Source organism: Anthonomus grandis, chromosome 2, assembly GCF_022605725.1.
Source record: "Anthonomus grandis grandis chromosome 2, icAntGran1.3, whole genome shotgun sequence".
Lineage (NCBI taxonomy): Eukaryota > Metazoa > Arthropoda > Insecta > Coleoptera > Curculionidae > Anthonomus > Anthonomus grandis.
Genome location: NC_065547.1, coordinates 25,414,918 through 25,431,550, shown reverse-complemented (window position 1 = coordinate 25,431,550; position 16,633 = coordinate 25,414,918). Strand labels below are relative to the sequence as shown.

The window sequence follows — 16,633 nt, the reverse complement described above, 5'->3', positions numbered from 1 at the left end:
CGATATAATCGCAGTAAGAGCGGTTGGTTTGAAGCAGTTATTTTTGCCGATTGGTTCCTAAATTCATTTATACCTTTTCGAAAAAACATTGAAGGGCGAGTGGTGCTCATAGGAGATAATCTCTCAAGTCATTTCTCTGAAGAGGTAATGCGAGCAGTTCAAGAAAACAATATTTCATTTTGTTGTCTTCCCAAAAATTCTACCCACATCATTCAGCCGCTAGATGTTGCCTTTTATGGGCCTTTAAAGCAAAAGTGGAGATCCATATTAGATAAAGTCGCAAGTGTTACCAAAAGAAATATTTCCTCGATTATTGAAAGCGTTATGTGATGCTGTTGCACCAGATTGCAAGTCCGATAACTTGGTATCCGGATTTAAGAAATGCAGGATTTATCCATGGAACCCTGAGGAAGTATTAGGTCGGTTTCCGAATGAGTCCAATGAAAATAATGATCCTAGTAGTTCTCAGGTGGTTTCGGATATCGTTTTAAATATGTTAATGAACATGAGATACGGAGAAATAAATACCAATGCGCCTGCCAGAAAAAAGTCTAAAATAGACGTAGCTCCTGGAAAAAGTATCGCCTTTGAAGATCTCATCCCACAGAATAACATCCCATCAACCAGCAAAGGAGCTGCCAGAAAAACTTTGGAAAACAAAAAGCAAGCTTTAAAAAATTATAACCGATCGTCAGTCTCGTCAGAAGAAAGCGATAGCAGCGATTCTAACAATATTGTGTATATGGACTCGTCGGAAGAAGATCTTCTTACCATTGTCCAAAAGGAACAAGAAACCTTGTGCTTAAGCAGCTCTGAAGAAAGTGCTTCTTTAGTTTCTGTTTTACCGAAGTCCCCTGGGCAGACATCAAAGGTTTGCGCTCCATTAGAGACTTCAACCTACAGCCCTTCTTTTCAAACAGTTTCTGATTTTCCTGCCTACAATTTTGTATTGGCCGAATTTATATACAACGAAGGAACAAAAAAGGAGGCAAAAAAAGTGTTCGTCTCAAAAATCATTTCCAAGGATGAAAGCGGCTTTAAAGTGAGTTGTCTTCGACGATATGGGCAAAAACCCTCAACTTTTATTTTCCCTCAAGTGAAAGACATATCTTCTATTGATCGTAGCCAAATAAAATGCACATTAAGAAATCCTACAGAGTTTAGGGGGCATTTTACTTTCAATGAAGATTTAGGAAATATTTAATAGGTATTACTATTTTTATTATCTTTTTGGATATAATTTTATTACTACTATAGTTTTTCTTACAGGTCCTATCATATAGGTCCTTTTACTTCTGATCTCAACCTGCCCTCTGCCGAAAAAAGAAAATTTGTTTCCTTTTAATTAGTATCTAACCTAGGTAATACCTATTTATGTTATTTTTTTAGGTAATATATGAATAATTATGAGTTAGTTGGCGTGAGTGGTATTTACGGGTATTTATTATTTTTTGTTAACAAAAAAAATTAATGTTATGTTTATATTTAATTAATACCTAATCTTTTGTATCTTTAGGTAATGTCTAACCTATGCACCTTTTATTTGTTCATTTGCGTTTTGTTAAACAATTCGTTTATTTGTTTATTTCAATAAATATCTATTAATAATTTTATGAGTGTTTACTTTCATTGCAAGTTTTTTTTATGTAGATACACAAAATATTAACACATAATATATGCTTTTTTTTGTTCAATGAAACAATTACGGCGCAATAAATTGAACATTTAAGTGATTTTAAAGCTTCGTTCAAAGTTATGTCTCTGTACCCGTAACATTGTACACCCATTTTTTTTTTAAAAAAAGGGTGTTACTTGCCTAAATGTAAACATTTTGTTCTATATATTTAAAGGTATTGTTGGTCCCCCCCATATGCTTACAATACTATTTCTCTATTGTATATTGTTAAGAATCTGCAAAAGACGAAAGCCGATAAGTGTTCAATGTTATAGGGTTTTACGGTATAAAAATTTTCTAAAACAAAGTGACGATCATTTATCTCCGTTACGAGACATTTTAAGAAATAAAAAGATAATCAGATTTTGACCTCTACACTTTTCATAAACAATTGTAAAAAAATGTTAATTTATTTTTAAAGCATTGTAATCTAAGTACAGGGTATTCTACTTAAGATTTTTTGACGTTTCCAAAAAATTGAAGATAGCCAATCCATGTATTTTAGCTCGGAGAATTTAAAAATCGTATAAAAAAATACATGAAAGACAAAAGACTTACGTCATAAATGTTACGTTTTTTTAATGAAAAACCCGCTTATGAAAAATACCGCTATGTTGAAAATGGATTTTATAGTCAATTCTATGAACTTTTTAATAATAATAGTTGCCATTATATGTCTATCTTTGAGTGTTTTTGAGTAATCAATGCTTAAAGAGTCACATGAAAATCATTGGTTTCAATCAAGTTTTAAATAAAATATTGAATTTCTTGAAAAATACGAGCGCTATAGGATTTTTTATGAAATAAAATATACTTATTTTGTGCTGCCCTGTAAACTCTCGGCCCTTTTTTACTTTCCTTATGGTGCGCTAAGCATATGCATGATGCGCATATATTTTATGCTTAGCGCATATAATTCCTTACTATCCGTCTTATTTTCATTCTAGTTTTTTATATAAGACTTTAATATTTTATCATACATAAATAACAACATTTTTTAAGTTCTTTTTAATTTTTTTTTCTATATAAATTGAAGAAGTAGTTAAATTATTGATTAACTAATTAAAAATATTTATGAAGCATTGGAGTTGGGTATTACGTGTTTGGGTACAGGGTATTCCATTTTGGATACTCTTATGGGTTACTTCCGTTATTTTTAACGTTAATAGGATTCTTTTTTATTCGGTTTTCACAATAGGGTGCTACTTTTTCGTAGCTAAGCTAAAGATGCCGTTTACAAAATTTTTATAGCCCTTATAAGGGGCGTTCGACAACACCCCTTTTGAATTAATCTGCCAAGCACTCGAGAGCCGCGGCTCAGAACCCTGTTTGATTAGCTGGATAGAGGCCATGCTCTCGAAACGTCATGTATCTGCCCAGCTCAACAACGAGATTGTCAAAACGTTGGCGGCTAGGGGCTGCCCGCAGGGAGGAGTATTGTCCCCTACCTTGTAGTGCCTTGTGGTCGACAGCCTGATAAATCTTTTAAACAATGCTGGCCTATACACACAGGCCTACGCTGATGATCTGGTAATCCTTTGCCCAGGGAAAGACGCCGTCTCAATGCGGGGCCCTATGATGAGAGCCCTGCGTATGGTGGACATATGGTGCCTCTCGGGGGATCTCAGGATTAACCCCAAAAAAGCAGAGCTCCTACTATTCACGAGGAGACGTAACTTTGGCACGCCCCCTGTTATATCTCTAGGTGGCGTGCAGCTGCATTACTCCAGGACAGTTCGATTTCTGGGAATCAAATTGGATCCCAAACTCTCCTGGCACGATCATGCAGACACCAGAATGAAGAAGGCCACCTGCGCGCTATGGGCCTGCAGGCGGGCTTTCGGCAATACCTGGGGGTCTGTCTCCTAAGATCCTCCACTGGATCTACTCGCGCATTGTAAGACCTCTTCTCACATACGGGGCTATCGTTTGGTGACCATGTACGGAGAAAGCGAAAATTCGTGCTCAACTGGACAGAGTCCAACGTCTTGCATGTCTCAGCATAACGGGTTCCATGCAAACGGCGCCAACTAGAGCGCTCGAGACTCTGCTGAGCCTTCCGCCTCTGGACCTCGTTGTGCAATTCGAGGCAATGAGGACCGCGTACAGGCTATACGTCCTCGGCAAACTACGTGCTGGCGAGACCGGTCACGCAAAAATTTGGTCACGGGCCATACAAGAATGTCCTCTCCTTCTGATGGGCAGTGACTGCATGGCTCCAATGATTGTGGACTGCGAGGGATTCGTGACGCACATTGCAGGCAGAGAGGAGTGGCAGCATTCCAACAGACCTGCATTGCTAAATAGGGGAACCATCTGGTACACAGATGGCTCCAGAATGAATAACAGAGCTGGATCAGGGCTTATTGGTGGGATCCCACATACCAGTAGGGCATACTCGCTGGGGGAGCACGCCACTGTCTTCCAGGCCGAAGTATTCGCTGTATTAAAATGCGGACAGAAAATCCTAAGCTGCGGACACCGCAATACAGTCGTATCAATATGCTCGGACAGCAGAGCTGCCATTAAGGCTATCACGGCCGCAAAGGTAAGCTCCAAGCTTGTACTAGAGTGCATAAAAGTCCTGAAAAAACTGGTACAGGTTGGATGCAGCTCGTCTGGATACCTGGCCACGCAGGCCGTGCAGGTAATGAGGAAGCGGACTCTCTTGCCAGACTGGGATCCGCGAATGTGCCGATGGGGCCGGAACCCATAGTTGGTATCGCCAAATGCGTTGCGGTCAATGAAGGGTCTGCTGGACAAGTGGACCCACCGAAGATGGACTGAGTCCCCTGATATGAGACAGGCCAAAGCGCACATAGGTGGGTCCTCTGCCTGTCTCACCAAAAATCTACTACGCCTAAAAAGGCGCGAAATTCAGCTAGTGACAGGTCTTTTAATCGGTCACTGGCACTTAAGAAGCCATCTCCATACTATCGGTATTGCGGACAACCCGGAATGCCGATGGTGCTGTGAGGAGGATGAAACCGTTGACCATGTAGTCGGGGAGTGCCCAGCACTCACGCGCGCCAGGTTCAAATACTTGGGTAACACTTTCAGTGTACCGAGCAACTTTAAGTCCTTCGGACCAGAGAGCCTTATCGGTTTCTCTAAGGCCGTTGGGCTCTGGTAACCCCCGGTGGGGCATGACGGATCCATCAGGAGACCTATATGCACAACTGCCTTGGCAGCCCACTGTTTCGTCAATTAAATTCAATTCAATTCAATTCATAGCCCTTATACAGGGTGTTTCACTTTTTTGTAGCAAGACTTTAACAGTATTTAGAAAAATTAATTTTAAGGTAAGTTTCTCATATAAATATTGATCGTCAAACTTTTTGTTTCTGAAATACAGGGCGTCAAAGTTTCCCAAAAAAAAAAGTTTTTATTTTTTAATATCCGAACTATCAAAGATATTGAAATCAAAATTGGTATAAACAATTCTAGGATGAAGGGTCATAATCGTAAATAATGTCATGTTTCTACGTTGGCCAGTGGCGGAGATATGACTAATTAATAATGTTAATGTGACTAAAAAAGTAGCACGCCACTGGATTAAGTCGATTAAACAATCATTTCTGAATAGTGCATTTAATTGTAAATAAAAATGCCCTCTTGATATTTTTTCGTATCTGACTCCGTTTTCTCCTCAAATTGGGTTGTAAAAATCACTTAAGATTTGAAGATAAATTTATTTCAACCATCTACTAAATCGCAACATAGAACAATACCACAAATACTTATAACTTATTTATAACAAACAACAGATTACAAGAACACAACAAACAATTAACAAATTTAAGAAGAAGAAGGTGTTCGAAATGTGAACCATTTTCTGCAATACATAATTCACATCGACGAATAACCGAACGTGAAATGTTATATATATTAATTTATTTTAATAATTTGAATAGTGTGCCATGAAATAAAAACAGTATCATAAAATGTAAATGTCATATTAGTATTATCGTGTCAAATTGCAATTGCGTTCTCAAAAAGTGTTATTTCTTTATTTCTTCTTATCGTTTTTGTGTCAAAATGCCATTTATGTTTTCAAATCAAGAGTTAGCGGATATCTACTTTATTTATGGGGTTGCAAATGGAAACTCCGCAGAAGCAGCCCGGGAATATATACGCAGATATCCGATTAGAAGGCATCCACATCCTTCTGTATTTGTAAGAGTCCATCGACAAATTATTGAGAATGGTTTAGGCAATGTACGAGGAAATGAAAATAGTGTAAATTTTCGAATAGAGAGAAATAGGCAACAAATTTTGCGTGAGTTCAACAGAGATCCTACAACAAGTATTAGAAGAGTTTCCGCTGGTTTAGGAATTTCAGCTTCCCGTGTTTACCGAGTGTTAAGACGGGATCATAGACGTCCTTATCATTTGCAGCCTGTTCAGGGATTACAACCAGGAGATGAAGAACAAAGAATTGCATTTTGTCGTTGGATTCTTAATGCAGCTAATAATACTTCAGGTTTTTTAAATAACATGTTGTGGAGCGATGAGTCGTGCTTTACTCGGCGTGGAGTGATCAATTTCCATAATCAGCACATTTGGGCGCATGAAAATCCACATGGAATTCGACCAAGAAACTTCCAGCATGAATTTAGTGTTAATGTCTGGATTGGTATTTATGACAATCGACTTTTTGGACCATATTTTTTGCCACCACGGGTAAATGCTGCAGCCTTCTTGGAATTTTTAGAACGGGAGCATGCGAATATGTGGGAAGATATTCCTTTAAATTTAAGGAGACGGAGTTGGTTCCAGCTTGACGGTTGTCCTGCGCATTATGGGAGAATTGTGCGAAACTGGTTGGATACCCATTATCCAGAAAGGTGGATGGGTCGTGGAGGGCCAGTAGCGTGGCCTCCACGATCCCCAGAGTTAAACCCCTTAGACTTTTCAGTATGGGGATTTTTAAAAGAAAGAGTGTATGCGACACCTGTTCCAACAAGGGATGACCTTATAAATAGAATTAGGATTGCTTGTAATGAAATAGTACCATTTTTAAATAACATTTCACGTTCGGTTATTCGTCGATGTGAATTATGTATTGCAGAAAATGGTTCACATTTCGAACAGCTTCTTTAGATTTGTTAATTGTTTGTTGTGTTCTTGTAATCTGTTGTTTGTTATAAATAAGTTATAAGTATTTGTGGTATTGTTCTATGTTGCGATTTATTAGACGGTTGAAATAAATTTATCTTCAAATCTTAAGTGATATTTACAACCCAATTTGAGGAGAAAACGGAGTCAGATACGAAAAAATATCAAGAGGGCATTTTTGTTTACAATTAAATGCACTATTTAGAAATGATCATTTAATTGACTTAGTCCAGTGGCGTGCTACTTTTTTAGTCACATTAACATTATTAATTAGTCATATCTCCGCCACTGGCCAACGTAGAAACATGACATTATTTACGATTATGACCCTTCATCCTAGAATTGTGTATACCAATTTTGATTTCAATATCTTTGATAGTTCTTTGACGCCCTGTATCTAAGAAACAAAAAGTTTGACGATCAATATTTATATGAGAAACCTACCTTAAAATTAATTTTTCTAAATACTGTTAAAGTCCTGCTACAAAAAAGTGAAACACCCTGTATAGAGAAATAGGAAATATATGCAATCCTCGAATCTATGAAAAAGGTAAAATAATATTCTTATATTATTTGTTACAAATTTACTAGTTTTGAGATAAAAAAACACTCTGTATATTTGGAGACTATATTTTTTTTTTTTTTACATTTTTAAAAATATATATGTATCTTATTGGTTTTTTAATTAAGTTTTTTCTATTTTCTGTAACCAGTTTATTTTTGTTCCTTTAATATTTTTATTTACTTGATATTTATCAAGTTTTTTGAATAGTTGCCATTATTCGATATATCAAAATCACAAATCGGAAAATAATATATGTTGGTATATTTTTTACCGAGTAAATGAAAATTCTAAAAAAGCTGTGGAGTTATATTTCCAAAAGTATGGAAGTTATTATGGCTATAAGTGTCCGTATTATTATCACATGAATCCTAAAACATATATTATACAGAACAGGGAAAGAAAGAGCTAGATGTTTTGGATTATCTAAAAGCAACACCGTCCTCCTTATGAAGAAAAATTGAGAAGGACATTGGTGTGCTAAAAAATGCTCGAGGAACTTGAAGAAATAGAGGTATTATCGTACACTGTTTTACCAGTGGTATTTGCAGCAAATGGATGCTAAAAATTTATTTAGAAGACTTATTATTTGCTTCAGACGAATATTTTTTTCGTCTGAAGATCTTTCAGCACATAGAAATCCTTGAAAAAGTACTTCCTGATATGCTCAAAAATATTCCATTAGCCATCCAGCAAGATGGTGCTCCAAGTCATAACTTTAGGCTCTTAAGGCTCATTTCTGGATAATAACTTTCCTCAAAGATGGAAAGGTACCAATGAGACCTGCCTACACGATTTCCAGATCTCAAAATTTTTTTTTTATAGCGCTTTAAATACAGTACATAAAACCCAATACGACGGCATACAACAACTTTGATAGGCAATTTATTAAGCCTTTCAAAATCTTGGAAAGAGATTTCAAATGGTTAGTGGCTAAATGAATGAGCTAAATAAATTATTTTTTAATTTTATTCAGAGAATTACAAAGATCTGTCAACTTTGCATTGAATGGTCGTCATTTTGAACTTATTGAACTTTAAATTAAATGAACTTTAAAACTCTGTTTTTTTTTCAACGCCCAAAGCGCTAGAGGACTGGCTATTTTTTAGGACTTACAAGCTTAACAGTACAAAGAATTTTAAAAGGCAATAAATTTCACCTATACGAGATAACACTTGTCCATGAGTTTCATGAAGACGATTTTAATAAAATGTTGAGAGTTGAGAACTATACTATATCCCAACGTACAAGAAACAAAGAGAATCTCATATTTAATATTCTTGTATACAAGTGAATGTATATATATTTTTTAGATTTTAAGGAAATGTGACATCAAACAATTTATAAAATTGTTAAGTTTTTTGTATGTTTTGTTGTATTTTTTATTTTTATATATTTGTATTTTTTGTTTTTTCTTTGTTTATATTTTGTTTGTATGATTTATTTAAATAATAGCTTTGTCGACAAAATTTTAAATTTTATAATAATAAAGCATTGATTGATTGATTGATTGATACGATATTGGGGTGACTCGAATCCACATTTGATTCAAAATTTGTTTCAATTGCAAAAACAAATGTGTTGGCCGGCATTTCAGTAATCATATCCTGGGATCTTTCATTACTGAAATTTGACGAGCAAGAGGTACTTAAACAAGTTTTAAAATACAATAGAGCCGTAAATTACCGGTATAGAAATAGAAAATTATGTTAATTATAATTAAAATTACACTCATCATGTACAAAACGGTGCACTACCGCACTTTGTGTCTTCAATACGACAGTTTGAAGACCAGTTTTCCGAATCAGTAGATAAGCTGATGAGACTTTATTAAGTGGCCGCTAAGATCTCCAGATAAAAGTCCTTTAGATTACTTTCTTTGCGAACATTTGAAAAATAACATTTTTAGTTGGAATCTAGATTCTATTGAAAATCTTCGGGAGCGGATGACGGCTGAATGTAGACATGCTTGAAAATGTAAGAAATAAATTCAAAATCTTTATTATTGCATGGAGGATAATGGATACCACTTTCCGTACTTATTACCACTTTTACATCTTTATACCAAATTAATTTTTACTTTAACCTTAATGTACGTGTAAATTTTAAGTTGTTTTTAGTTTTCATATTATTCAGTGTTGTTTTATTTTGAAGTAAAGTGTTGTAACTATGAGAACTATATAATTTTTTTTGTTTCAATATAAAATTCCTTATAATCACATTTCTAGAGTTTTATTATAATTTTAAATACCTGCACAACGACTCAAGATAGGTATAAACAGTATTAGATAAAAGTTATGAAAACTTCACGGAAAATCTAAAAATTGAAAATTTAGTATAACGTAATATCTTTTAATTAGATTACCCTATATTATATGGCTCTAGTTAAGACGACCCCTAGAAATCAAAATTGACGTGTCCGAGCATTTTTCTCATAAAATACCAGTAGGTTTACAAATAGAAGTGCGACCTTTTGGTGGGCCGCCCATTCTAAATTTTTTACTTAAATATATTTTTTTTATTTTAAGTTTTACTTTCATTTTATGACTTGGAGCACCATCTTGCTGAATGGCTAATGGAATATTTTTGAGCATATCAGGAAGTACTTTTTCAAGGATTTCTATGTGCTGAAAGATCTTCAGACAAAAAAAATATTCGTCTGAAGCAAATAATAAGTCTTCTAAATAAATTGTTAGGTTCAATTTGATGCAAATATCACTTTTACTCGGTAAAAAATAAACCAACATATATTACATTTCGATTCGTGATTTTTATATATCGAATAATGGCAATTATTCAGAGCACTTGATAAATATTAAGTAAATAAAAATATTAAAGGAACAAAAATAAACTGGTTACAAAAAATAGATAAAACTTAATTAAAAAACCAATAAGATACATATATACTTATAAAAATGTAAAAAAAAAATATAGTTTACAAATATAGAGAGTGGGTTCTATGTTCTATATTTTTGTACTTAAATATATTTTCTATATTTTAAGTATAAAAATATAACAATTATAATATTATTATCTCTATTTATTAATTAAGGCTGACGATATCTAAGAAAGCTACCCACTTAACTAAATTAAAATAAAAAAATATTTATAATATAAACATTATTTTTGTTCTAAAAAAGTTATCTGTTTATATATTATATTTCTTAAGATATAATTACGAACCAACATTATGTTATAAATTTACCAAGATTTTCTGGAATTACTTATTTTTTGTTTTTTTTAAGAAATAAATAAATCGGTAAATAATGTAACTTAAATTAGGTCCAACTAAACTAAAGTACATCGAAATTACGAAAATAGTTAAAATAGGTATGGATTTATTTACGCATATTCTAATATTAAAACAATTTTATTAGAATTGATGAAGATTTAGGTAACAACAAGCAAATTAAATGAAAATTAAAAGGAACTTAAATACTACATAAATTTTTAACAAATTTAAAAAACCAATGTTAGTTCCTTATTTAATTTCCTTTTTAACAGAAAACCTCAATCTTTTGGACTCTGATTAAGAAGTCAATATCCCTGCCAAGGCTTCTGTACCAAAAGACGTCCTTAGTGAAAAAATTAATATGATTCCCCATACCTTTTAGTTCTACTTATAACAAGATTTATATTAAAAACGCATTATAAAAATATGCCCGTTTTTATTTTTTTAGGACTGAAGATAATATGGAGAGTATTAAAACGTTAGCAGTAGAAGATTATTTTATTTACCCAGTCTAGAAAGCTGAGAATGCCTTGTTGAACATATTGTTTATGAGCGAGAATACAAAAAACGCGAATAATGTTAGCTACTATTTTACAGTCTCCTTTAAATTTCTAAACAAAAATTTCTTAAAATGTACGATTTTTTTTTAATTTCACACTTTTAAATCTTTTAAATTAATTTTCTTATTTATTATTTAATATTTTGAAATTATTGATAGTTTTTGAAGAATCAAGTAAAATGACTTACTCACGTAACAATCAAAATTATAATTTAATTTATTTTGCGTAAACGAAAAGTTCAGCATGACATTGTATTATATAGTTCTGTAAAAGTATATCCAACTTTTAATCATGTAGAGCTAAAACACATAAAGCCACTAGCATACGAGAGCAAACATTCAAAATTATGTTTTGCTATACATTATTAATTTCCTTAATTCAATAGACATTTTTGTGATATCTCCCCAATATCCCATTAGGGTTCCAATATTTAGTGCAATGTAGCAATATATTTTCGATTTGTTTTAATTTATAATAACGATCGGAGTTGAAAAAATTAGTTACTTCTGCGGCTACTTAATATACCGTAATTAAGTAGCCGTCTTAAGTAAGCTTATTTAGTAATTATTAGTGTTGAATGAACCATATTTATATAAAATATATTTCCTTATAATGAAGAAATAATTAAATAATGTAATTACATATCTTAAGATTTTAATTAAATAGATTTTTCAACGCCTTAAAAATTTTGGTCTGAGTTAAAAAACTAATTTTTTGAATTAGATTTTGATGATCTGTTATTTTCATTTTTTATTCGACTGACGAAAGAGTTTTGAAAAATTTCAAAATCTTCCATATTAATAATAAGGAATATATATCAGTCACCCTAAATTTCCGAGATGTTTTTGGCATCAGCAATAATAGTTTAAAAACCTATTAATTGATTACTTTTAATTAAGAAAAAAAGTAAAATGCTTGTTAAAATTCTATAATAATATAATAGGATAATTTTTTAATACAAATTAAAATTAACCAATTGATAGTTTTTCTTAATCAAGATACTGGAAAACTTTAACAAATTATTTTATACAAGCTTGGAGGTGCCTGCTCATACGGTCTATGAGATTGGAGATATGCTGTTAAGGAATATTGTGCCTTTCTTCCCAAGCAGCATGAATAAGGTATTATATCGTCCTAGTAAGTTTTTGTGTACTGGGGTGTAACTAACTAGCAACAGAACCGTTATATTCACTTAACCATTTGTTGAAAACCAACTATGGCAAAACCAGCACTCCAAAGAGATGGAGTTCGGTATCTACATTGCCGAGGCGAATACGAGGCGAGCACCCCGACTTCGATCTGAGCACGTTTCAGTGGGTAGAAGAGCACATGGCTTTACCTGCATAATTTTGGAACTCGGTATTTTTTTCTAACGAAACAAGAATTTGTTTGGTGTAGCATAGTCATCGGATATGGATATGGAGGGAGCCTAACAAGAACTGCCCAGCTTGTATCATCATTTGTAGGAGAAAGTGCTGTGCTCTGATCTAGAACTATGTCTAATGATAGCACAGAATTAACTTATATTCAAGGCACAATGACTGTGATAGATACTTGAGAAAGATTATAGACCCTTAAGAGCTGTATCTGTATCTGGAATCGGAAGGCATCATGATGATCAGGAAGAATGGCACATTATTCAAAATTTTAAGCAACTATAGGTTAACTAAAGAAAAAGTTTATTTAAGTGCAAAGTTGTGCAATTTCATATTTTTATATTTTTTGGAGCTTTTATGAATGCCAGGTTTATTCAAAAATTGTTGCCCATTCAACAAAAAAAACGCTATTGTTTGCAACAGTTTTCAACGATTGATTTGGAAATGAGTATTTCTATTGATTAGGAATTATGTTCCGAAGAATTCAAAGGTTTTTTTTAGAAAAATTGAAGGATATCACCATTTTGTGTGGATTTTAATGTGGCACTTTTTATGTTTCTGGAGGTAGAACCTTGAACCAGTGTGACTCGAATCCTATTTGTTTTGAAAGATACACTCGCAATACCTAGAAAAATGTGAGGGTCAGCATTTTTGAAAATTATATTTTATGACCTTTCTTTATTGCTGGAAACTTGACGCATGAGACGTATACTGGGACATGTTATAAAATATAATAGAGCCACGAAATAATAGAAAAATAGGTTAATTATAATCAAAAGGACATTCATTTTCAATAAGGCACTGGATGTACTATGTGTCACCAGCACAATAGTTTTTGGACATTCATTTCTCGAGTTAGTAGGATCGGCAAAGGAGGCCTCATTGAGTGACCGCCAAGATCTCCAGATTTAAGTTCTTTAGATTGCTTACTTACGTGGTTTTTTAAAAGTAAAGTTTTTAATCCGAAGCAAGATTTCATTCATAAAATACGGCTGACATGATTAAAAATGTGAAGAATAGATTAGAACAAAATATTTATTATTGCATGGAGGTGGCATTTCAGCACTTATTACTAGATTAACCTACCTCTTTATTACAAATAAATTTCTACTTTAACTTTAATGTAGGTACTCTTTAAACTCTAAACTCTAGTTTGTTTTTCGTTTCTTTTTAATATTCGGAGAGCTGTTTAATTTTAAATTCTTGTTACTATGAGAACTATATTGATTAATATTTTTAGGATATAATTCCTTATTATCATTTCTAGAATTTTATTATAAATTTAAATAGCTGCATGCAAATCTCAGCATATTTCCTACTAAAATAGTAATTTCTAATACATTTTAATTTATTGAATTTTTTTTCTAATTTTCCATGAAACCTATAAGAAAATATAAGTTTTGAAACAGTTTTTGCTTTAGATTCATTTTAAAATTATTTTTATGGTTATTTTTTAAGATTTCAACAAAATAATACCAATTTTTAAATGTTATAATTTAATATTTCTCTCATTGATTAAACTATTGATTTAATTTTTAAGGAAACAAATCCAAAATCACTCTCACTTACCTTTGCATTCGTTAGCATCCCTAGCAGTAGCCCTACCCCAGGGCCGATCAAAATGGAACGGCTTGCACCTCTCACAATCCCTCCCGGCAGTATTATGTTTACATTCACATCCCAATAGTCCATCACGTCCGATCACACAACGACTCGCGTGCCCATTACACTTGCAACGTCCACCAACCGCGAAATCCGCCACCGAATATTGATGGGTCACTTGGTGGTACCCATGGATACCATTGGAAGCCATATCCACCGAAACAGAGGTCTTGGTGTTTGCCTCATTATCCAAAGATTGCATTTCATTCACTAACTGAACCGAAGGCTCCCTAGTCAGATTCTCTTCTTCAAATTGGTGCTTATTGTATAAGTTCTCATCTAAAAGGTCCAGGTTACTATCTGAAATATCTTCTATAGGCATGTGAAGCCGGTTAAATACTACTTTGATATCGGTAGCAGTAACCCAGTCTTGTAAGACCGGTGAATTGTCAAAATCCAGAGCACTCGGGCGTCCCTCCAAGGTACTGAAAGCTATTCTAGAAGTTTGTCCAAAGCCAGAAAACTCTCCTCCAGTGTAACGGTGTGCGTCAGTGCACCGTGCCTCTTGTTCGTTAGCCTTGGTGATGGTCGCACGATTAGGCCTTCCATAAACTCTTCTGCACTGGCTGGAATAAAACTGAAAAGGTTGCCATGTTTTTCCATAATCCATACTTTTATAAATGGCAATAGAATCTGGCTTAGGGGTGTGAGGACAAAATTGCAAACTGACATACGTTAACTCATACTTCTTGCCCAAGCTTAAAGTTAAAGTGACATTGTCTGGAGGAGCATCGATGGAGGTGACAGGTGGCAAAGGATCACTCCTCCAACAAGTAACATTATTAGGGTTATTCAGGTCAGTTAGGTGAACAGCAGGAAACCTATTTCGAGGTTGGGAATCATCGCAAACGTGACATTGAGGCGACGCTCCCGGTTCCGGAGACTCACAATAATGAACCGGACCATTAATTCCACAAGTGGAAGAAGCTTTAACGGACACACCGAAAGCAGCATTAACGAAATCCGGGATGCACCTCCTGGGTCTGTCTTCGTCATAGCATGGGTCAACAGGCGTCTGTTGACCCTCAAACATTTTCAAGAAACTTTCGTTGACGCACCACCCGCCGGGGGCGACAAAAAACATCAACAGGAGGGTAAATTTTAACGCCATCGTGGGTTTCTTTCAGATGAGTTTCAGGAAAAAGTTTAAAATCTCATCGTGTTGGGCGCCAAAAAAGAACCGCGTAAGACGACGACGTGAAAAAGCGAAAGATCGCGCCGTGATGCGGCTTAAGAATCTAGTTGTGTGCGGAGCGGAGAACACGGGTCGACTGGAGTGGCGGAGCGCTGTCTGATGCGGCGGCGGTGGCGGCGATGGCCCTACAAGAGCGGCTACGGACCGCCCCTCTGATGAAAGGGCGCACATTTCTACAATATCCATTTCTATAAGATGACTCTCGATGTAATTGATGATATTGGGGTCTATTAGGACGTATTAGGGACGATACTGACCCGTGATATTAACTTGATCATTTCAGGATGTATCCGGGGGAGCACTTGAAATAATGAAACAATTATACACAGGCTTAGCTAAAAATATGGTGGCTTGGGAAATACAGTGCATTCACGATGAAATGAATAAATTCATTCAAAATGCAGGTATTTTATTCTTTTAGTTTTTGGATACATTAATTGTGCTTTTTTTGAAATAAAAAACTTCTATACAGGATGCCTTATGTGTTATGGCTCCAATCATAATTTTTTTAATAGAATACACTGTATGTTATGACGTTTTACAATTTTAATAATGTCGTCGGGTTTCTACAAACACAAGATAACTTCATAATTTACATTTTTTAAGATAAGTACATTTTGATGTCCAAAAATTGCTTTTACGTGTACTGCCAAAGATAGATAATTTTTATTATATTAATAACGAATTAAGGGTCGTTTTGCCTTTGTAATAACAACATAACTCCATTTTAATTAAAGTATAAGCAGCAAAAAAAAAGATATGTACACTTATTTTTTATGGACTTAACTCCATGTCCCATTGTTTTATTATATGTGGTACTTTTTATCTCTTTTTATCTGATAATCTTTAGTAAAAGACATAGAGCTTCTCTACTGAAACAAGTCAAGTGCCAGTTAACCTGTTTTGGTTGTACCAGGTGTCCCATTAATATTGTTCGTCAGCTATATCTTAGTACCTAATAATAGTAGATACTTTTGATGTTTTAACTTCAGTGAGAAGAATAGTTGAAAGTCGGCTCTGGGTAGACAGATTGTTTTGAAAAAAACTTTTGTTTTACAGATCTTTTATTACTTTATATTTTCACTAAAAATTTATTACTGTTAGCTTTTACTAAAATCTGCTAACGGGCGTTGACTCGTGACATACCTTCATCGACCAATTATTTCGAACAATTTTAATGCAACCATATATATGTATGTTTTTACGCCATTAAATGCAGGAAATAAATCCTAACAAAATGGTGAAAATCATAT

At 34.1% G+C, this 16,633-nt stretch overlaps 1 protein-coding gene across 1 annotated transcript in view; it reads right to left on the bottom strand.

Moving 5' to 3' along the window:
• The window catches only part of LOC126750158 (netrin-B), a 447,618-nt gene extending 432,174 nt beyond the window's left edge, over nt 1-15,444 (bottom strand). Inside the window, exon 1 of the mRNA XM_050459677.1 lies at nt 14,093-15,444. Coding sequence (XP_050315634.1) covers nt 14,093-15,296 — 1,204 coding nt within the window. The 5' untranslated portion in view covers nt 15,297-15,444. The remainder of the gene's footprint in view (nt 1-14,092) is intronic.
• Nucleotides 15,445-16,633: the final 1,189 nt, after the last annotated feature.